General features: G+C 38.9%; 1 protein-coding gene across 1 annotated transcript in view; it reads left to right on the top strand.

Moving 5' to 3' along the window:
• Positions 1-23,974, top strand: part of LOC124723228 (probable chitinase 2) — a 278,220-nt gene that overhangs the window by 182,758 nt on the left and 71,488 nt on the right. The window contains exon 5 of the mRNA XM_047248419.1: positions 20,800-21,015. Within this exon, the coding sequence (XP_047104375.1) occupies positions 20,800-21,015 (216 nt within the window). The remainder of the gene's footprint in view (positions 1-20,799; positions 21,016-23,974) is intronic.

Genomic DNA, 23,974 nt, shown 5'->3' with positions numbered 1-23,974 from the left:
TGTTACATGTTACATCAAAGCTTGAATTAAAGTTACATCCTGTTTCCATTTCGTTATGTAGCAGAGTACACTGTCTAAATTATCTAAAAAAGTTTTATCATCTGAGTCAGGGGAATGGTAGATACATACTATGATAAGTTTCATTATATCACATATGATCCCGGTAATTTCAAAGTGCTTCTCTACACATGCCCAACTAAGATCTAGTTCTCTACAATCTATTTCATTTGAAACATAGATAACAGTACCACCATTATGGTACTGAGATCTGCAAAAACTGTTTCCATGTTTATAACCTTCTGGTACATAGTATTGTATTTGTTCTGGTTTAAGCCAATGTTCTGATAGACATAAGAAAGAATACTTATTCTGTGGCAATGACTCCTCCAGAATTTCAACTTTATTTTCAAGACCCTGAACGTTTAAAAATAGGATGTTGTTGTGACTTATCTGTGAGTTAGCAGGCTGGTTTTTCACATTTTTATTTTCTTCTTGGCTTGAAACTATAAAAAATTATCACTGAATGACACAGATGTATTTTTCCTTTGGCTCCTCCTTAAGCATTGCTGTGTTGCTGCTCCAGTCGTTGTTGGTTCTGCTACTGCCGCTGCTGTTGCTGCTTCTGCTGATAATGATGGTGCTGCTGCTGTTTCACTTACTTCTGGTGTTTGTTGTTCCATAACTGCTGTGCCTTTCTGTGAATTATTAACATTTGGAGTGTTTATTTGCATTAATAAAATTTCACATTTGTCTTGGAGAGGTGTAGCTTCACTGACAGCAGATTTCACATTGGAGTCTACAGGTAGCACACACTTCCTGTCCATGAGAGGTATGACTTTTCTATCATCACACTGCACATTTGAGATTTTATTTACAAGTTCTAAAATTTTTGTTACTATTACGTTTTTGCAAGTACATTTAGATGAGAACCATGTGTTGTGTGAAATCTTTTCCCTAAATTGTTGATGTTCACAAATGTTACATTTTCAAACCGCTCGCAAATATTTTGCATCTCTTTATTTGCAGTTTCAATTTCTTTATTTACAGAGGACCATTCTATCAAGTCGTAACGGTGTGGCACTGAAAAAACAATAACATTTGTTCCTCTCAGCTCATACAGTTTTCTTTTTAGCAAGATTAAGAGATCGTTTTTTTCGTTCCTTGCTATATCATTTGATCCCACCAGGAAGATAGAAAAGTCCTTTTTGCTCAATGAGGAAATTTTTTCTTGACTCATTGATGTAGCAGCACTGAATTTTGCTCCTGGTTTTATTCTACAGTTAAAACCAAAATTCTGACTACTTGTACGCCAAAATTCAGTGGCTATATTTCGTCCTTGGCTGTTGGCATACTGTTCAATTTTACCGGTACTTGCTGTTCCGAGATTACCTGTTTTCTGCCTACCTTTGCAGTAAGCGAGGTCTTGTTTGGCACTATTTATTATGTATTTTTTGCTAACACATGTCGATATTGTCTCAGTAGAGCAGCTTACCGGTGGAAGATTTTTCGTGAGCACTTTTGCATATGATCTTTTACTTAACTGCTGCTGAAATATTCCATGTTTTACCTTATTCACAAAGTCGTTTGGTTTTCCACATGTTTACATTTTGTATTTGTTTTCTCTAACATATATTGATTGATATGCATTTTTAATATCCTCTTCACAGTTTCTCTTGAAATTATGAAAATTTAATGCTGCTGTTTCACTTTTATTCATTATTAGTTTGTTTTGGCTGAACCAATTCACAGCACTAGTAAACATCTCAGATAGTGTTGTCTGTAATATTTCAGGTGTTGTACCACCGACTAAAATGCTTGTATCATCTGCAAACTGGATAGTGCTATGACACTTTTCAGTTAATGCTAGGTCATTTACATATATCAAAAATAGGATGGGACCCAATACTGAGATCTGCAGTACACCGTACTTTACTTCTTTGTAATCAGAATGGCTTGTTAGATGTACTTCTGATATCAATACTATCAAGTTTCTGCAGCAATAGGATATGGTCTATGATGTCAAAGACATTAGACAGATCAAGGCATATTCCAGTTACTTTTTCTCCACTATCAAGTTTTTGGAGCACTTCACTCAGAAATTCAAATACTGCTGTTTCTGCTGATTGACCTTCCCAGAAACCATATTGGGCTGTTGGATAATATGTTGCACTTTTCTAGAAAACACAGCAACCTCCTATGAAAAAATTTTTCTAGTATTTTTGAAAATACAGATATCAAAGCAATAGGTCATTTATTGACTGTGTATTCTTTCTTACCCTTTTTGTACAATGGCTTGAGTTTCGCTATCTATAAGCAGGAAGGAAAGATTCCAGGTGAACTGCTGAAATGGTGGGCTAATGGCACTCTGATGAGGTAGCTGCATTATTAATGACATAATCCAGAATCTCATCCATACTGTTGAAAATTTTGCTCTTAACTTTGGTGTTTTATGGTGGACTGTTCAGCATGTCTAAATGTTGTGGTGTTACACCCATGGCATAAAACAAGACATCACAATTGCAGTCAGAAAAATATCCTGATTGAGAAGGACTGAAGACATGTTTCACAAATTGTGGATCAAAATTGATTCCAAATCTGACAGGAATGGCTGCAGGCAATGAATGAAGGTCCATTCCAAACTGCTAATGAGAGAACATTGGGACAGGAACTGCATGCAATATACAAGGTGGCGCCAAATGAAAAGTGTAACGACACGTCTGTCTCTACCAAAAAGGAAAAAATCAGCAGTTCTACACAGAAAAACCAAAACAACAATGATTCCAACACAGATTTTAAAGGCATGATAATTCACGTAGGGACCAACTCTATTAGAAGCAGCAGACAAGAAGAAATCATAAATGATATTCATAATGTAATTCGGACAGCAAAAGGTTTGTTTACAAGCTCCAGAATTGTTATCAATGGAATTCTTCAAAGAAGATCGGTGAGTAACGCGTATATAAACAAAATAAACACTGGCATCAGGGAACAGTGCGACGAACTTTGTATTGTATTTGTTGACCCAAATAAATTTCTCGATGACAAATGTCTTGGTAGGGATGGCCTGCACCTAAACAGACTAGGTGCAATAACTTTCAGCAAAATGTCCCTGGACTTATGTAAAACTATAAAAAATAAGGAAAACTAATACAGTCTGCAGGGGGTGACTATCCAAGAAGTTATGCAAACAAAAAACGCGATTGTAATTGTAATAAGGAAACAGTTGAATCAATACAGAACAACATTAAAATGAAAAAAAGTGGGTATGTAAATAATGTTGGCAAAAATTACTTAACAGTTGTTCACCAAAATATATGTTCCCTAGCAAATAAGATCCAACAGCTAGAAGTGGAGTTGGAGACTACAGAGTGCTCAGTTGTTTGTCTCACTGAGCATTGGTGCAATGAGGCTGAAATTAATCAATCAGTCTTGCAGTCTTATAATATAATGTGCATACTGTAGGACTTCTATAAAGTGTGGAGGGTGTTGTATTTACGTAAAACAAAATTATCAGTATAAGACCAGAAGCGATTTAGGTGTAATCAGTGAAGAGCAACATTTTGAACTGGCAGCAGTTGAAATCAGGTACCAATACAGGTGTAGGAATTTGATCATCTTATGTATATACAGATCTCCTAGTGCAGACTTCAACATCTTTTTCTCCAAACTTAATCATGTTCTTGACAAGATATCCACTCCAAAGAACCACATTCTCATATGTGGAGACCTAAATGTAGATAAACTGAATCCTGATGCTACATGGGACTCATTACTAAGTCTTGCTCAAGGTTTCAATCTAGTTCCAATGGTTAACAGTGCAACAAGAACAACAAAATACTCAAAGACAGCTGTTGGTCATGTATTAACAGATTTAGGCAAAGAAAACTGTGAGGTGGTGGTAGCTGAGCTAGGATTATCTGATCATTCAGGTCAAATCATTAATATGAAAGTGGCTCCAGAAGAAACAAAGAAGATGCATATTTACGGACGAATTTTTTCTAAACAAAATTGGTATGAGTTTGCTAAACAGATAGCAGGACCAATTTGGGACTCAGTATACTCAGAGGTGGATGCAAATGAAAAATTCAAAAATTTCATGACATTGTTTAAATTAAATTTTGAAGAAACATTTTCTAAAGTGTCACGTCCATTATCAACAGCAGGAAAAAACAAGTGGGTCACAAAAGGTATCAAAAAATCTTCTGAAACACTAAAGTACCTGAGCTCCATTAAACACAGCCAAACTAATTCTGCTTTCTCACTCTTTTATAAAAGATATAGGAAAATATTACTTGCAGCAAAGAGAGCTCATAACTCCAAATTGGTGCTCTCTGCTGAAAACAAAAATAAGGCAGTATGGAAGATCGTAAAGCAGGAAACTGGTACCAGGAAAATGAATCTGTCAAACTTGAAAATCAAAGAGGAAGAGACTCTAATAAAAGACCCAATATATTTGGCAAACTATATAAATAATTATTTTAGTAGCATAGGAATAAAATTACAGGAAAATTTTCTAACAGCCCCTAAGGTAAAAAAGCCAAATAATGGTGTATCACACTCAATGGTGTTATTCCCTACAACATAGGAAGAAGTCTACAAAGCAGTCAGCACACTGGAAAACAAAAACTCAGCTGGTCTGGATGAAGTCTCCATTTTTATAATTAAGACTGTATCAAGAGCCTACTTCCACCTTTAGTTGATATTATAAATCAATCTTTCAAGCAGGGCTACTTTGCAGACTATTTAAAATATGCTAAATTACTACCTCTCTTCAAAAAAGGTGATGCAGGAAAAATTGAAAATTATAGGCCAATTTCTCTACTCTCATGCTTTGCAAAAATATTAGGAACTATTATGTAAGATAGGCTAATGAATTATTTAAATAAATACAACTTACTGTCTGTTGACCAGTTTGGATTTCGATCAGAGAAAAGCACAGAATCAGCAACAGCACACCTCACAAAACACTTTCTAGAAGCACTAGATAAAGGGAACTACACAACAGGCATATTTCTTGATCTAACTAAAGTGTTTGATACAGTAGACCACAACATATTGTTAAATAAGTTAGATGAACTGGGAATAAGGGGACTTGTGAAAAAGTGGTTCCAGTCATATCTAAAAAGCAGAAGACAGATAACTGAAATCTCACATATTTCGAGTTGCTCAAACTATATTGTAAAGTGTACTTCAGACCCAAATTATGTAACTATAGGTGTCCCACTGGGTAGTGTCCTTGGCCCAGTACTATTCCTCATTTACATAAATGACTTCCCACAGAGCATCAAGCATGGACAAACCATATTGTTTGCAGATGACTCAAATGTTCTAATCAGTGACAAACCACCAGATGCACTGAAAGAAAAAGCCGAACAAACACTAAACAGTGTATGTGAGTGGGCATCCAATAATAAACTAACACTAAATTTAAAAAAAAACAAATGGTGCTAACTTCTATGTCTGCAAAAAACCACACTATAACAACTTTAAGTTAAGCAATGAAACTATAGAATGTGTAGACTACACAAAATTTCTTTGTATGCATGTTGACAGTCAAAGTGGGAAGAACATATTAAAATACTTATTAACAGAATCGCTACAGCATGCTATGCTCTTAGAATTCTGACTGCAGTGTGTGATACTACATGTGTCAGATCTGTATATTTTTCTTATATCCACTCTGTTATTACCTATGGAATAATATTTTGGGGAGTCAAAAGTAAAAATATTAAAATAGTTTTCAAATTACAGAAAAGAGCAATTCGTATAATAACCAGGAGTGGCAGTAGGGCCCACTGCCTTGAACATTTCCAAAAGTTGGAAATCCTAACTTTCCCCTGTGAATACATTTTTCAAAGTATTATGTATATAAAAAAATATTGACTGCTATGTTAAAAATTCTTTAGTACACAGCTATGAAACTAGAAACCAATACAATCTGCATCTAGAGAGGAAAAATAAAGTTACAACTCAGCAGAGCTTGTTGTACAATGCCCTTAAATTATATAATAAATTACCCCAAAATATAAAAGATATTGACACAATTGGACAGTTCAAAACAAAACTAAAAAAATTTTTATTAAATAAAAGTTATTACGCAGTAACAGACTATCTGAATTAAAACATGTAGCGTAATTAAAGTAGCCTGCATTGTAATACATGAGGAAATAATTATAATATGAAATTCAGAATTGTACAGTACTATAAGAAAATTACATAAGGATATAAAACTAATGTAAGATACTTTAGTAATGTGTGTAAATATTAATTTTATGTGTATAAATTGTTGGTATATTGTATTGTACATGATTTTGCTGACTAAATCCACACAATGTAAATTGTTACATGAATTAATAAAGAAATCAATAAATCAATCAATCAGTCAATCATTAGGAGTCCATCACATTGAAAGAGGCTATTGCTCATGCAGGCACATAAAGACAATAGCAAAGTTCATCATGCTGGGAGAATATGTGACTAGTTTTGTAAACACTCTCCCATTCTGTTACATCTTGACTGGCCTGCAAAATCACCTGACTTGAACCCCATGGCAAATCTGTGGGACATGTTGGAACAGCAGGTAAAATGCCAACATCAGCATCCCACAGTTTGATGGAACTGTGTGATCAAATCCTCAGTGAGTGGCATAACCCGGATTCAACATACATGCACAACCTTGTGCACAGGAGCACAATTACATGGTATTAAAAGATGCTTGTAATGATTTCTCTAGGGGTGACTAATTTATTGTCCGATTAGCCTAGTATTTGCAATGGAGGAAAAGACAGACTGCTAATTACCATAAAGAAGACATCTTAAGTTGTGGACAGGCACAATTAAAAGACACTTACATAAAGCTTTTGGCCACAGTCTTCATCAGCAACAGAGAAACACACACCATTCATAGACACAAGCAAGCACTCTTCATGCACACATGTCTGCCAACTCCAGAATCTTAGGCTGAAATGTGACTATCAAGCGGGATGCAAGCAGCAATCTGGAAGAGGTGCGGAAGGAGAAATGATAGTAGCATAAAGATGAGGAGAGAGAGAGATATGAACTCTGTTGGTGGAGTGTGCAGGGACTAGAATGCCAACAGGTGTAACATCAGGAGGTTGTGGGGGAGGGAGGTGGGGAAAAAAGAGCAGAAAAGGAGAGGAATCTGGAAAGATTGGCAGGTGCATTGACAGAGGGCAACAAATAAACGGGGTTGGAGATGTGAGTGGGAAGGAGACCATAGGAGAGAGGGTGGAAAATGTTGGGTGGACGGTGTGGGGACAGTATGTTACCACAGGTTGAGGCCAGGATAATAGCAGGAATGGATAATGTTTTGCAAGGACAACTCCCATATGCGCAGTTCAGAAAAGCTGGTGGTGGAGGGAAGGATCCAGATTGCTTGAGTAGTGAAGCAACCATTGGAATCAAGTATGTTATGTTCAGTTGGATGTTCTGCCACAGGTTGATCTACTTTGCTCTTGACCACAGTTTGGCAGTGGCCATTCATCCTGGTGGACAGCTGGTTGGCAGTCATACTAATATAAAAATCTGTGCAGTGATTACAGCAGAGCTGGTAAACGACGTGGCTGCTTACTCAGGTGGCCTGGCCACTGATGGTGTAAGAAAGTGCAGGGTGGGCTGATTGGGCAGGTCTTGCACCTGGGTCTTCCACAGGGATATGACCCTTGTGGCAAGGGGTTGGGATTGGGAGTGGCATAGTGATGGACTAGTATTTTGTGGAGGTTGGGTGTGTGACGGAACATCACTTTAGGAAGGGTGGGAAGTATTTAAGGTAAGCTATCCCTTGTTTCAGGGCATTATGATAGGTAATCAAAGCTCGGGTGATACTGGGTGATGCAGGAGCCACTCCTTTTGGCTGATTCTTAGGGGTGGTCGGAGGATTAGGGATGTGAGGGGAAATGGCATGACAGATCTGTTTACGGACAGGATAGTTCCTGTCTTTGAAGGGATTGGTTTGGTGAGACCCTCAGCATACTGAAAAATGGAGTTCTTGTCATTGCAGATATGCTGCCCCTTGGTGGCTAGGCCACCTGGGAAAGTTTTTTGGGCCACGCAGGATGAGCCAAGTGGTCTAAGGTGTGGCAGTCATGGACTGTGCGCCTGGTCCCGGCAGAGGTTCGAGTCCTCCCTCGGGCACGAGTGTGTGTGTTTGTCCTTAGGATAATTTAGGTTAAGTAGTGTGTAAGCTTAGGGCTGATGACCTTAGCAGTTAAGTCCCATAAGATTTCACACACCTTTGAACATTTTTTGAAAGTTTTTTGGTGTGAAAGGGATAACAACAGTTGAAATGCAAGTACTGATGATGTTAGAGGATTTAATGTGGAAACGTATGTGGCTACTCCACCTCTAAACTCTGACAGAGTGATAACATCCCAGATGTCCAACACAACCTCCAGTCCCTGCTTAAAGCCTTAGGCCTTTTCCAGAATCTCAGCCCTAAGGAACCCCCCACACACACCTTCTACATGCTCCCCAAAATCCATATACCCAACAGTCCTGGACACACCATTGTGGCTTGTTATTGTGCCCCCACTGAAAGAGTTTCAGCCCTCATTGACCAACACCTCCAACCAATTGCCCATAAAAAAATCTAGCCTCCCATATCAAAGACACCAAGCACTTCCTTCACAAACTCTCCACCATCCCCACCCGATCCCTACTCGTCACTGTTGACACCACCTCCATATACACCAATATCCTTCATTCCCAAGGTCTTACTGCTATTGAACTCTATCTTACTACCTTTCCCAACATCCTTCAGACTCCACACCCACTAGCCCATTACTAATACACCTTAATAACTTTATCCTAACCCACAACTACCTCTCCTTTGAAGGGAAGGTATATAACCACATCTGCAGCACAGCCATGAGCATCTGCATGGCACCCACCTATGGCAACGTTTTTGTGGGCCTTCTAGAGGAGACCTGCCTAGCCTCCCAAAACACCAAATCCCTAGTTGGGTTCAGGATCGTTGATAATATCTTCTTGCTCTGGAGTCAGGGCCAAGACATCCTAACTTCATTCCTTCAAAATCTTAATGCCTTCTCTCCCACCTGTCTCCCATGATCCTCCTTGACCCAGCATGTCACCTTCCTAGATGTTGACCTCCTCCTCTCTGATGGCTCCGTCTGCACCCCTGTCCACATTAAGCCCACTACCCACCAACACTACCTGCATTTCAAGAGCTGCCATCTCTTTTGAACTAAAAAATCCCTCCCAGATAGCTTGGCCACCCGGTACGGTATATCTGCTGCGACTAGAACTCCCTTGCTCAGTATATTGGGGGTCTCACCAAGGCCTTCACAGACTGGCACTACCTGCCAGACCTATTCAGCAAACAGATCCCCTGTGCCACTTACCCTCACACCCCCAATCCTCCCACAATCCCCAAGAACCAGCCACAAAGGAGTGTCCCCTTTGTCACCCAGTACCACCCCAGACGGGAGCAACTGAACGACATCCTTCATCAGGGCTTTGATTACCTATCATCACGCTCTGAAATGAGGAACATCCTACCCGAGATACTTCCCACCTCTCCTAAAGTGGTGTTACATTGCTCACCCAACCTCCGTAACATCCTTGTCCATCCATATGCCACTCCCAATTCCAGCCCCTTGCCACAATGATCATATTTCTTTTTATCCAGGTGCAATACCTCCCCAGTCACCCACCCAGCACTTCCTGTTCCAGTCCGTACACAGCTTTATCATACCCCATCAAGAGCCAGGCCATTTGTGAAACCAGTCATGTCATTTACAAGCTTTGTTGCAATCATTGCACAGATTTTTGTATTGGTATGACTACCAGCCAACTCTCAATCAGGATGAATGGCCTCTGCCAAACTGTGGTCAAGAGCAAAGTAGACCAGCCTGTGGCACAACATGCAACTGAACATAACATACTTGATTTTAATGGCTGCTTCACTACTCAAGCAATCTGGATCCTTCCCTCCACCACCAGCTTTTCTGAACTGTGCATACTGAAGTTACCTTGCAAAACATTCTCCACTCCTGTTATTATCCTGGCCTCAACCTGTGGTGACATACTGTCCCCACACCCTCCACCAAACATTTTCCACCCTCTCTGTCCTATGGTCTTCTCCCCACTCCCACCTCCCACTCTGTTTATTTGTCACCCTCTGCCAATGCACCTGCCAACCTTTCCAGATTCCTCTCCTTTTTTGCTCTTTTTTCCCCAACTACCTGCCCCACAACCTCCTGATGCTGCACTTGTTGGCATTCTAGTCCATGCAAACTCCACCAGACAGCATTTGTCTCTCTCCCCATCTGTACAAAATTAGCCCTTCCCCTGCCCCACCCCTTCTAGATTTCTGCTTGCATTCCACTTGATAGTTGCATTCTGGCCCAAGATGCTGGAGTTGGCAGTTTGTGCATGAGGTGTGCTTGCTTGTTTGTGTGGATGGTGTGTGTTTCTCTTTTGCTGATGAAGGCTGTGGCCCAAAGCTTTATGTAAATGTCTTTTAATTGTGCCTGTCCACAACTTAAGATGTCTTCTTTATGGTAAGTAGCAATCTGTCATTCCCTGCATTGTTGATATTCCTGCCTGGAGATCCCATTGTTTGATTTATCTTAGTATTCGAATGTTTTCTACACTAATATGGGATTTTATCACATTCTACACTCTGATCTGATAAAAAGCATATTTTTTTCAGACTGAATACTAAATTGAATATCCTTGAAACACAATACATGACTATTCAGTATTTTCGCATCTGGCATCCCACACCACTCATTTTTTATTATTACAGTGTTTTGATGTTAACAGGATAACACGATAGGCCTACAGACATAGATGACACCTTCACAACAATGATTCTCATCATTACAGGCTGATATTCTAAACACAGTTACAATCCAAAAGGCTTTCTGAAGCATACATCCATTTATTCTGAAGAGCTGTGAGCTAGAGTTCACCTACAGGTAATTTTTTCCACCATGTACAAACTCTAGGAATTGGCCAATGGAATGATACGGGACAATAAAGGTATAATGAACTTATGTCTGGAAAAACATGGTTTCCATGCTAGAGACCATTTATTCTGTCATGCATTGTTACAGAGACTGCGCTTTAACGTGAAATATACCATGCAGCTACAGTTAAAGTACGTGCTGAAAATGGCTTCCATGTGCCTGAATGGATGCATGTATGTGGTGTAGTATGTTCTGTCTCACACATTTGCATCAGCCAGGCTGCATCTGAACAGTCTCAATGGCAGCATGGAATGGACTCTGCATACATGATAGTTTTGAGATGGCATCATAATCAGAAATCACATGGTTTGAGGTCTGGTGAATGAGTAGGCCATGCAACTGGACCCTGTCATCTGATCCATTGACCTTGGAAGACGCAATTGAGATGCATAGGGATGTTAATGGTGATGTGGGCTGGAGCACCATCATGTAGCAGCCACATTACCCTTTGAATCATCAGTGGCACTTCTTCCAGCAGGGGAGGCAAAGTCACAAGAAATGCCAATAGTTCCAGCCTGTTAGGTGATGTGGAGGGAAGACTAGTCCCAAAATATGGTCACCAATTATCCCGGCCCACACATTCCAGCCACACCAATGCTGATGTGTCTCTCCAACCATCAAGTTATGGCACAGAAGTGCTGAAATTGGCAGCTACACAATAAATAAGATCATAAGGATGGCCGTAGGCATTTCATTTTCTTACAATATCCTTTTAAGTAATTTAGAATTAGCATACCAGACAAAAAAAAATTAATCACTCCGAGGAACATTGCAACAGTACTGCATAACACCACCTTTAGCAGTGATAAAGGCCTCAGTTCGGTGAGGATGATGGTTCACAAGTTTCTTCAAGTGGCCTTATCCAGTTGAAGCTATTGATTGATGATCAGATCCTTTAGAAATATCAAATTGTTGGGATACTGACTGCTATGTTTCATCCACTGGTCAAAATAGTCCCAGACATTTTATAAGAATTAAGATCAAGCAATTTAGCAGGTTACTTGAGGTGTGATTTGGAATGTATGCATGCAACCCTGTTAAGATGGCTGTTGCCATCTTGGAAGACAGGAATGTCCATAATGTACATAAAATAAAAGGCAACACTTGGTCACTGAGAATGTTGAAGTAAACTTCCTGACTCAGATTCATGGTAACCAGAATGGGTTGGTTCAAATCAGGGTAGGAAATCGCACCAAAAACACGACAGAACCACCTCCAGTCTGAACTCTACCCTCCACACACTGTAGGTGAAACACTTCAGTGGGCCATCAGTGGATTCAACACCTTATATCTTTCAAAAAGAGGCAAAAATGTGGCTAGTTGGACTAATCTACATTGCGAGGTGCCAGACTTCAAATGTCCATTGCATGCAATTCTCTTTACAACATTCAGTCATAAACTGGATGAGATGGACCTGCATTGAATGACATCAGTAATTAACTGTCAGGTTTGAAACTAACTGTCATGGACATAGCCAAAGCACAGGTTCAGAGTGCACCCCTCCAATCACCTATTCGAAACTACATACAGTGTAGAGTTGCCCACAATGTACTGCAGTTGGCCTTCGCTAAAGTATGGATGGGTGGTAGCCAATAGTGGTGCAATAGTTTAAATCTTTTTATGACCGTGTTGATTATCAGGAGTGCATAACTCTTTTTCATTGTATGACTGAAAAGCAAAATATCTTTCAGTTTCACAACATGGCAACACAGTTGTTGTTTTCAGTTCTTACTTGCACTTGAATTTAAGTGCTGCCATTTATTGCTTTCATGCTGTGTGCTGTTGTGATCATTTCTAATTATAGATAAGTTTCTTACAAGTGACAAGAGGAAAACCAATTTTGATTTGTCCACTAGCATTATGTTAAGTAAAAAATACGTACGTAGAACTGTTGTTGTTGTGGTCTTCAGTCCTGAGACTGGTTTGATGCAGCTCTCCATGCTACTCTATCCTGTGCTTGCTTCTTCATCTCCCAGTGCCTACTGCAACCTACATCCTTCTGAATCTGCTTGATGTATTCATCTCTTGGTCTCCCTCTACGATTTTTACCCTCCACGCTGCCCTCCAATACTAAATTGGTGATCCCTTGATGCCTCAGAACATGTCCTACCAACTGATCCCTTCTTCTAGTCAAGTTGTGCCCCAATCCTATTCAACACCTCCTCATTAGTTATGTGATCTACTCATCCAATCTTCAGCATTCTTCTGTAGCACCACATTTCGAAAGCTTCTATTCTCTTCTTGTCTAAACTATTTATCGTCCATGTTTCACTTTCATACATGGCTACACTCCATACAAATACTTTCAGAAACGACTTCCTGACACTTAAATCTATACTCGATGTCAACAAATTTCTCTTTTTCAGAAGCACTCTCCTTCCCATTGCCAGTCTACATTTTATATCCTCTCTACTTCGACCATCATCAGTTATTTTGCTCCCCAAATAGCAAAACTCCTTTACTACTTTAAGTGTCCCATTTCCTAATCTAATTCCCTCAGCATCACCCGACTTAATTTGACTACATTCCATTACCCTCGTTTTGCTTTTGTTGATGTTCATCTTATATCCTCCTTTCAAGACACTATCCATTCCGTTCAACTGTTCTTCCAAGTCCTTAGCTGTCTCTGACAGAATTACAATGTCATCGTCGAACCTCAAAGTTTTTATTTCGTCTCCATGGATTTTAATGCCTACTCCGAATTTTTCTTTTGTTTCTTTCACTGCTTGCTCAATATACAGATTGAATAACATCGGGGAGAGGCTACAACCCTGTCTCACTCCCTTCCCAACCACTGCTTCCCTTTCATGCCCCTCACTTATAACTGCCATCTGGTTTCTATACAAATTGTAAATAGCCTTTCGCTTCCTATATTTTCCCCCTGCCACCTTCAGAATTTGAATGAGTGTATTCCAGTCAACATTGTCAAAAGCTATCTCGAAGTCTACAAATGCTACAAACGTAGGTTTGCCTTTCCTTATTCGAGCTTCTAAGATAAGCCGTAGGGTCAGTATTGCCTCACGTGTTCCAATATTTCTACGGAATCCAAATTGATCTTCCCCGAGGTCGGCTTCTACTAGTTTTTCGATTCATCTGTAAAGAATTTGTGTTAGTATTATGCAGCCGTGACTTACTAAACTGATAGTTCGGTAATTTTCACATCAGTCAACACCTGCTTTCTTTGGGATTGGAATTATTATATGCTTCTTGAAGTCTGAGGGTATTTCGCCTGTCTCATACATCTTGCTCACCAGATGGTAGAGTTTTGTCAGGACTGGCTCTCCCAAGGACGTCAGTAGTTCTAATGGAATGTTGTCTACTTCCGGGGCCTTGTTTTGACTTAGGTCTTTCAGTGCTCTGTCAAACTCTTCACGCAGTATCATATCTCCCATTTCATCTTCATCTACATCCTCTTCCATTTCCATAATATTATCCTCAAGTACATCGCCCTTGTATAGACCCTCTATATACTCCTTCCACCTTTCTGCTTTCCCTTCTTTGCTTAGAACTGGGTTTCCATCTGAGCTCTTGATATTCATACAAGTGTTCATACAAGTGGTTCTCTTTTCTCCAAAGGTCTCTTTAATTTTCCTGTAGGCAGTATCTATCTTACCCCTAGTGAGATATGCCTCTACATTCTTACATTTATCCTCTAGCCATCCCTGCTTAGCCATTTTGCACTTCCTGTCGATCTCATTTTTGAGACGTTTGTATTCCTTTTTGCCTGCTTCATTTACTGCATTTTTATATTTTCCCCTTTCATCAATTAAATTCAATATTTCTTCTGTTACCCTAGGATTTCTACTAGCCCTCGTCTTTTTACCTACTTGATCCTCTGCTGCCTTCACTACCTCATCCCTCAAAGCTACCCATTCTTCTTCTACTGTATTTCTTTCCCCCATTCCTGCCATTTGTTCCCTTACGCTCTCCCTGAAACTCTCTACAACCTCTGGTTCTTTCAGTTTATCCAGGTCCCATCTCCTTAAAATCCCGCCTTTTTGCAGTTTCTTCAGTTTCAATCTAAAGTTCATAACCAATAGATTGTGGTCAGAGTCCACATCTGCCCCTGGAAATGTCTTACAATTTAAACCTGGTTCCTAAATCTCTGTCTTATCATTACATAATCTATCTGAAATCTGCCAGTATCTCCAGGCTTCTTCCATGTATACAACCTTCTTTTATGATTCTTGAACCAAGTGTTAGCAATGATTAATTTGTGCTCTGTGCAAAATTCTACCAGGTGGCTTCCTCTTTCATTTCTTACCCCCAATCCATGTTCACCTACTACGTTTCCTTCTCTCCCTTTTCCTACTACCGAATTCCAGTCACCCATGACTATTAAATTTTCGTCTCCCTTCACTATCTGAATAATTTCTTTTATTTCATCATACATTTCTTCAATTTCTTCGTCATCTGCAGAGCTAGTTGGCATCTAAACTTGTACTACTGTAGTAGGCATGGGCTTCGTGTCTATCTTGGCCACAATAATGCATTCACTATGCTGTTTGTAGTAGCTTACCCACATTCCTATTTTTTTTATTCATTATTAAACCTACTCCTGCATTACCCCTATTTGACTATGTATTTATAACCCTGTATTCACCTGACCAAAAGTCTTGTTCCTCCTGCCACCGAACTTCACTAATTCCCACTATATCTAACTTTAACCTATCCATTTCCCTTTTTAAATTTTCTAACCTACCTGCCCGATTAAGGGATCTGACATTCCACGCTCCGATCCGTAGAACGCCAGTTTTCTTTCTGCTGATAACGGCATCCTCCTGAGTAGTCCCCGCCCGGAGATCAGAATGGGGGACTATTTTACCTCCGGAATATTTTACCCATGAGGATGCCATCATCATTTAATCATACAGTAAAGCTGCATGCCCTCGGGAAAAATTACAGCCGTAGTTTCCCCTTGCTTTCAGCCGTTCGCAGTACCAGCACAGCAAGGCTGCTTTGGTTAGTGTTACAGGGCCAGATCAGTCAACCATCCAGACTGTTGCCCCTGCAACTACTGAAAAGGCTGCTGCCCCTCTTCAGGAACCACGCGTTTGTCTGGCCTCTCAACAGATACCCCTCCATTGTGGTTGCACCTACGGTATGGCTATCTGTATTGCTCAGGCACGCAAGCCTCCCCACCGACGGCAAGGTCCATGGTTCATGGGGAACTACAACAGCCTAATTACCTATCGACAGCAGTTTGATGTTAGCAATGGAATCATTATTTGGAGACTGGTAGAACTTTTGGGTTGTGATATTTCAGTATTTCACAAGGCAGGGGATCAGTAAACATCATTACAAATAATATTAAATTAAAACCAGCTACTAAAAATACAATTCAATTAGTTTGTACCACCCAAAAATTACTTTCATCAACAAAAATATCACCCAAATGGCTATGGTTACATTTCCTTAAAAAATTTGCTCAAAATTCTATCATTAGTAGCCTAAATGGCAAAATATAGCCTGATCTGTTCACTTGGGTGGTACTCAGTTACAGAAACCAGTTCCAATGTGGGGAGAAGTTTTGTGGGGAGCAGAAGGGGTCTGTGACGACAGCACATTCTATACTTCATTCATTTTTAAAAGGGTTTAATTCATCCTAGCCATTGATAACCTGCATCCAACTCCATTTTGTCCAGAATCTATTTACACTCTTGTAATACTATAATACTGAAGCCTTTACAAATTTTCTGTGATTATCTTCCAACAGTAATGTTTATAAATTGTACAAACAATGATATAAAAGTAATTTTTTCATCATTTTTGTAACATAACCAGCACTTAGCTTGATTTGGGGAATAGTTATTTATTTCTCAGGCAGACAGTATTTAATTTTGATGTTAGTTTGTGCAAGATTTTAACAATATGTTTAGTTCAGTTAATTCAGAGTTAAATCCAGTATTTTGATTTTTTTTTGGGGGGGGGGGGGGGGTTAGCTAATAGAAATTTTGTCCAAATTGTCTGGATTAAACAAAGGTACTTTCTGAATCTATTATAACACCAAATACAATAGTGAAAGAATTTTCAAGTGACAGTAGGATTTTGTTTTAAGGAACAGAATTAATTCTGGGTCTGGTTGGAGGGGGGGGGGGGGATGGAGGCTGTAACCCTACAGCTCCCTTCTTGCATTTGCCTCTGTCAGTGGTATTTACATTGGACTTCAAGTTTTACTACAAGAACAATGTTCTACTGTGAAATGTCTAATTCGTAATATGCTCGGAACAGTGAGTCCAACCATCAGAACTATAATATATTTGTAAATAAACATCATACAAACAACAATGTATTTTGTACATCTCAGAAGAATTTATTAGCATGAAAGACTGTATAATAATATTTTAAAGAAGATGCATACATTAGAAGTCTAGTTGAAATCAATGCATGAATCAATGTTAACAACCCAAAACTTTAGCTTATAGTATTAGTGTATTCTGTTTTGTTTTATAAATAAATTTGGTTGTTATGACTTCAGGTTGACTGTTGAAATAATAAATTTAGATAAAGTTCCTGATTAATTAAGGATATTGAAGAATTTTACTGAAGTGAAAGATACTTTAATAAAATTTGCAATTGAATTGAGGAACTTGGGATGCTTTGATGTGCTGAAGGAATTCCAACATGGTTTCAGATAAGCCATAAATCTGAACACAAGATTATAGTAGGAGAAGGATAGCTATTATCAAAAGAGATTTGAACCTGTTTAGCACCATAAGTTATTCAAGCCAACGTTAAGATCCTTCTGCTCTGTGGTAACAAACCTTATATTAGAAGACTAAGCTGTGTTTTGTAGAAAAGAGGCAATACATTATATTAGAATTTTAATTTGTTTGGCAATAAAGTGAACTTATCATATTGTGAAAGCAAGAAAAAAATAGTTTTGTAGACAAACTACTATTTGTATTAAGGCCACCCAAAAGAAAGTTATGTACATAAGATTAAAAGATAAATGGACATGCTATCAGAACAAATGAAAAGCATGAGCCTCCTTAAGGTCCTCTTTAGCAAATTTGACAGCCTCACCCCCCCCTCCCCCCACCACATTTCTTGATAAAATCCTGCCTACATCCTTGCAACTGTCATTGCAAGACATGGCACCTGACTCTGATCTGTGCTGATTAGAATCTTTTTACAGTCACTGTTCTCATGCTGTATTATGTGGCTCCAAGTGGTACACCCCTTTTGTGGACATGTTTGACAGTCTGTGTTGATACACCAGTAAATTGGGCAACTTCATTCACAGTGTGGTCATGGGCACATTCAAATATGATTGCACCTTTGTTCCCATTCTGTCATGTCTCTGTGTCAACCTATTTTACTGGGTTGATTCCGTATAGCTGACATACACAGCTTAGCTGTGTGGCTTTCATCAGTGGTAGAGGGTCAAGCGACCACCTGGTGCTAATTCTGCCCAGTCTACTCAATCCAAAGTGACCAGTGCACCCTTTTTTAAGGAGGTGACTGTTATTTTGCACACTGAGCGTACTATGGTGTCAGAATGAATGATACAAAATGTTTCAGATTGTAACTGTCTGACTGAAAACAAAGGATGTCAATACAAAAGAGTCCTGTATTAAGCTATCAGTTATTGTCAGATTAGGAACTAATTACATGTGATATCTCATGAGAGTTCATTTTCAGGCCCTTACTTTTATTGTGCATATTAACAACCTTTCATCAGTAACATTACCTGATGTCATGTTAATTTTGTTTGCAGATGGCAATAATAATGGAATACTTAGAAAATTAAGTTAAGTTTTAAACAGACCAGTTAATGGGATTCTTATGGATGTCAATTAATGATTCATTGCTAATTCTTTGTCCCCAAACTTTGAAAACACACACTATATTTAGTTCAGAACTTGTAAGAGGTTTCATACTATACAATAATTTCAGTTAGGAACTTATCATAGAACTGTTGAAACTCCTAAACAAAATTTTAATTTTAATACAGATCTTGCCAGGTATATGTGATATGAAAATAAAAATGCTGACAAACTTTGTTGACTCCCATTCCATAATGTCATATTGGGTCATTTTAGGGGTAACTTATTAAGTCAAGCTATTTTTTTCTAACTCCAAAATATGTGTAATGTGATTTATTTATGTTGTGATCTGAAGAAAGTTCTGTAATCACCTTTTCAGAGAATTAAGGATACTAACCACTACATCCCAATATATTTATTTCTTGATGAAATTTGCCATATGTAATATATATAGTTTTTAAACCAATACTAGCAGTAAGAATAACCTTCATACAGTACTACAGTCATTTATTTTGTTCCAGAAAGGTGGCCCTTATTCAGGAACATATATGTCAATAACTTGCCAGCAGCCATAAGAAGTTTAACTACAGTTAAGACTATCAAATTACACACGTTACACAAAAATCTCAGTTCTACACATCTTCAGAACAGTAATGGGATCAGTGTAAATAAATGTTGAAAACTGCTTTCTATTTGACAGTGTGGGGCTGCAATAGCTTAAGAATTATGCACTTTGTTGTATGAGATTTATATTTTTTTGGCAAGTTTGGTATCATCTCTTAAATGAAAATATGTTGCAGATTTTTTACTTATTCCATGTCTATGTGAACCATTCTACTTAGAGACTATAGAAATGACATCAGCATATATCTTTTTTTTTATTTAATTTACTTGCTTACACTCTTGAGAATCTATGGATCCATGGAACAAAGAATATATCTGATTTAAGCTATTCTATCAATTTCATAGCACAGTGTATATTCTTGTAAATCATGTTACTGAGACATGCTACTTCCCATATGTGTTTCAAAGTGGGTTGTATGACTGGAAACTGGTGAATATTGGAAGATAAATATTTGGACAATGCTTCATTTCTCAGTCAAATCTCTAATTGACATTTTAGGCCCTATTTATTCCTCTTTTTGGAGTAACACTGAGTACTTGTATGCCAAGATATCTCAGACATGACATCTCCACAGGACATACTCGTACGAGTATATATGGCGACAAATTTCCGTATATCTTTTACCAGTGTGGTTTGAAATTAGGATCATATGATTCGTGGAACCAGGTAAATACATATTTCACAATGTAACTGTAAAATTTGTGAAGTAGCTCAAAAACAAGTATTTACAAAACCAAAATTCAGAATTTTAGGTCTCTGTGTGCAGTTTTTATGTGTTGAGGAATTTTATTACGATGAAGAATCTATCATACATTTGTTAATAAATTTATGTTGAGGCATAAATTGAAAGTACGTAAAAGGGACAGTGAAATATTCTCTAAATCAGTCTAAGAAAAGAAAAATATAACCGTTAATTATTCTGAGAGAATTGATACATAAGCTATAATAGTGATCTGCTGAAAGAATAAGATGTATTAGTTCCATTATGGTGTATGATTAAGCAGAAGAATCAGCAGGTGGTACCTGTGCTAATACAGTTTTATGGGAAAGAGGTTTATGTTTTTTAGTATTATACAAATTCAACATTCTTCAAATGGTTCAAATGGCTCTGAGCACTATGAGACTTAACATCTATGGTCATCAGTCCCCTAGAACTTAGAACTACTTAAACCTAACTAACCTAAGGACATCACACAACACCCAGTCAACATTCTTCTGTCATTGTACGAAAGCACTAGTGTTAAAAATGTGGCTTGTTTACTTTCTTTCATAATTCATTCAAAAATTGGTTTGAAATGGAGACTGTGAACTTACAAGCAGTTATAGTGTTACATTTTACTATCTGATGTCATTAAATAATTATTTATGCTAAACGATGTGCTTTTCCTTACAGGAACTTCGACAAGAGTTTGATAAAAATGGTTGGTTGCTTACTGCAGCACTCGGTGCATCCACGGCAGTTATCGAAAAAGCTTACGATGTGCCAATGCTCGGCAAGTACCTCGACTACATGCACATTATGTGTTACGATTACCACGGTACCTGGGATAAAATGACAGGGGCCAATGCACCATTGTATGGAGCCTCACCTTCTGATACACTTAGTGTTGTAAGTTGTATAAAACTGTGCCAGTTTTATAAATTACATAATAATCAATCACCATCTTATTCATTGATTTGTGTAAATGTTGTGACATATATCTTCCAAACAGTTGTGTGATTATGAATAATGGTAAGTAAAACCCGTGCTCATTTAAAAAGAAATTTATAGTGTGGCTAACTGAGTACCTGACGTTTCCTAGGTATGTATTTTTTTTCCAATTTTGATAGTCCAGCTCCTTCTTCCTCCTTTGTCTGTCCACCTGCTCCTCCCCTTCTTTCTGTCCACCTGCTGCTCATTCCCATCTCTCTTTCCGTCAATCCGCTCCTCCCCCACTCTCTGTCCATCTGCTCCTACTTCCCATTCTCTGTCCACCTCCTCCTCCCATCTCCCTCTGCCCATCTACTCCTCCCATCTCCCTCTGTCCATCTCCTCTCCCCCCCCCCCCCCCAATCTGTCCATCTCTTCATATTCCCTTTCTCTGTCCATTTTCACCAAAATGCACCAGGGAATAACAATATTAATGTGCTAATAGTAAACTGCAGGAGCGTCTATAGAAAAGTCCCAGAACTGCTCTCATTAATAAACGGTCACAATGCCCACATAGTACTAAGGACAGAAAGTTGGCTGAAACCAGATGTAAACAGTAATGCAATTCTAAACTCAGATTGGAATGTATACCGCAGAGACAGGCTGGACAGTGAAGGGGGAGGTGTGTTTATAGTGATAAGAAGTGCAATAGTATCGAAGGAAATTGACGGAGATCCGAAATGTGAAATAATTTGGCTGAAGGTCACGGTTAAAGCAGGCTCAGACATGGTAATTGGATGTCTCCATAGGCCCCCTCGCTCAGCAGCTGTTGTGGCTGAGCACCTGAAGAATAATTTGGAAAATATTTCGAGTAGACTTCCCCACCATGTTATAGTTCTGGGTGGAGATTTTAATTTGCTGGATATAGACTGGGAGACTCAAATGTTCATAACTGGTGGCAGGGACAAAGGATCCAGTGAAATTTTTTTAAGTGCTTTATCTGAAAACTACCTTGGGCAGTTAAACAGAGAACCGACTTGTGGCAATAACATATTAGACCTTCTGGTGACAAACAGACCCGAACTATTTGAAACAGTTAAAGCAGAACAGGGAATCGGCGATCATAAAGCGGTTACTGCATTGATGATTTCAGCCGTAAATAGAAATATTAAAAAAGGTAGGATGATTTTTCTGTTTATCAAAAGTGACAAAAAGCAGATTTCAGAGTACCTGATGGCTCAACATAAAAGTTTTGTCTCGAGTACAGATAGTGTTGAGGATCAGTGGACAAAGTTCAAAACCATCGCACAATATACGTTAGATGAATATGTGCCCAGCAAGATCGTAAGAGATGGAAAAGATCCACCGTGGTACAACAACCGAGTTAGAAAACTGCTGCGGAAGCAAACGGAACTTCACAGCAAACATAAACATAGCCAAAGCCTTCCAGACAAACAAAAATTACGTGAAGCAAAATGTAATGTGAGGAGGGCTATGCGAGAGGCGTTCAATGAATTCAAAAGTAAAGTTCTATGTATTGACTTGGCAGAAAATCCTAAGAAATTTTGGTCTTATGTCAAACCAGTAGGTGAATCAAAACAAAATGTCCAGACACACTGTGACCAAAATGGAACTAAAACAGAGGATGACAGACTGAAGGACGAAATACTAAATGTCTTTTTACAAAGCTGTTTCACAGAGGAAGACTGCACTGTAGTTCCTTCTCTTGATTGTCGCACAGATGACAAAATTGTAGATATCGAAACAGACGACAGAGGGATAGAGAAACAATTAAAATTGCTCAAAAGAGGAAAGGTCGCTGGACCTGATGGGATACCAGTTTGATTTTACACAGAGTATGCGAAGGAACTTGCCCCCCTTCTTGCAGCGGTGTACCGTAGGTCTCTAGAAGAGCGTAGTGTTCCAAAGGATTGGAAAAGGGCACAGGTCATCCCTGTTTTCAAGAAGGGACGTCAAACAGATGTGCAGAACTATAGGCCTATATGTCTAACATTGATCAGTTGTAGAATTTTGGAACACATATTATGTTTGAGTATAATGACTTTATTGGAGACTAGAAATCTACTCCGTAGGAATCAGCATGGGTTTCAAAAAAAAAAAGATCATGTGGAACCCAGCTCGCGCTATTCCTCCACAAGACTCAGAGGGCCATAGACACGGGTTCCCAGGTAGATGCCGTGTTTCTTGACTTCCGCAAGGCGTTCGATACAGTTCCCCACAGTCGTTTAATGAGCAAAGTAAGAGCATATGTACTATCAGACCAATTGTGTGATTGGATAGAAGAGTTCCTAGATAACAGAACGCAGCATGTCATTCTCAATGGAGAGAAGTCTTCCGAAGTACGATTGATTTCAGGTGTGCTGCAGGGGAGTGTCGAGGACCGTTGCTATTCACAATATACATAAATGACCTTGTGGATGACATCGGAAGTTCACTGAGGCTTTTTGCGGATGATGCTGTGGTATATCAAGAGGTTGTAACAATGGAAAATTGTACTGAAATGCAGGAGGATCTGCAGCGAATTGACGCATGGTGCAGGGAATGGCAATTGAATCTCAATGCAGACAAGTGTAATGTGCTGTGAATACAAAAAAAGAAAGATCCCTTATCATTTAGCTACAGTATAGCAGGTCAGCAACTGGAAGCAGTTAATTCAATAAATTATCTGGGAGTACACATTAGGAGTGATTTAAAATGGAATGATCATATAAAGTTGATTGTCGGTAAAGCAGATGCCAGACTGAGATTCATTGGAAGAATCCTAAGGAAATGCAATCCGAAAACAAAGGAAGTAGGTTACAATACGCTTATTCGCCCACTGCTTGAATACTGCTCAGCAGTGTGGGATCCGTACCGGATAGGGTTGATAGAAGAGATAAAGAAGATCCAATGGAGAGCAGCACGCTTCGTTACAGGA

The sequence above is a fragment of the Schistocerca piceifrons genome, chromosome X (genome assembly GCF_021461385.2).
Source record: "Schistocerca piceifrons isolate TAMUIC-IGC-003096 chromosome X, iqSchPice1.1, whole genome shotgun sequence".
NCBI classification, from domain to species: Eukaryota; Metazoa; Arthropoda; class Insecta; order Orthoptera; family Acrididae; genus Schistocerca; species Schistocerca piceifrons.
The sequence above is the reverse complement of the archived record's forward strand: the minus strand, read 5'-3'. Positions and strand labels throughout refer to the sequence as shown.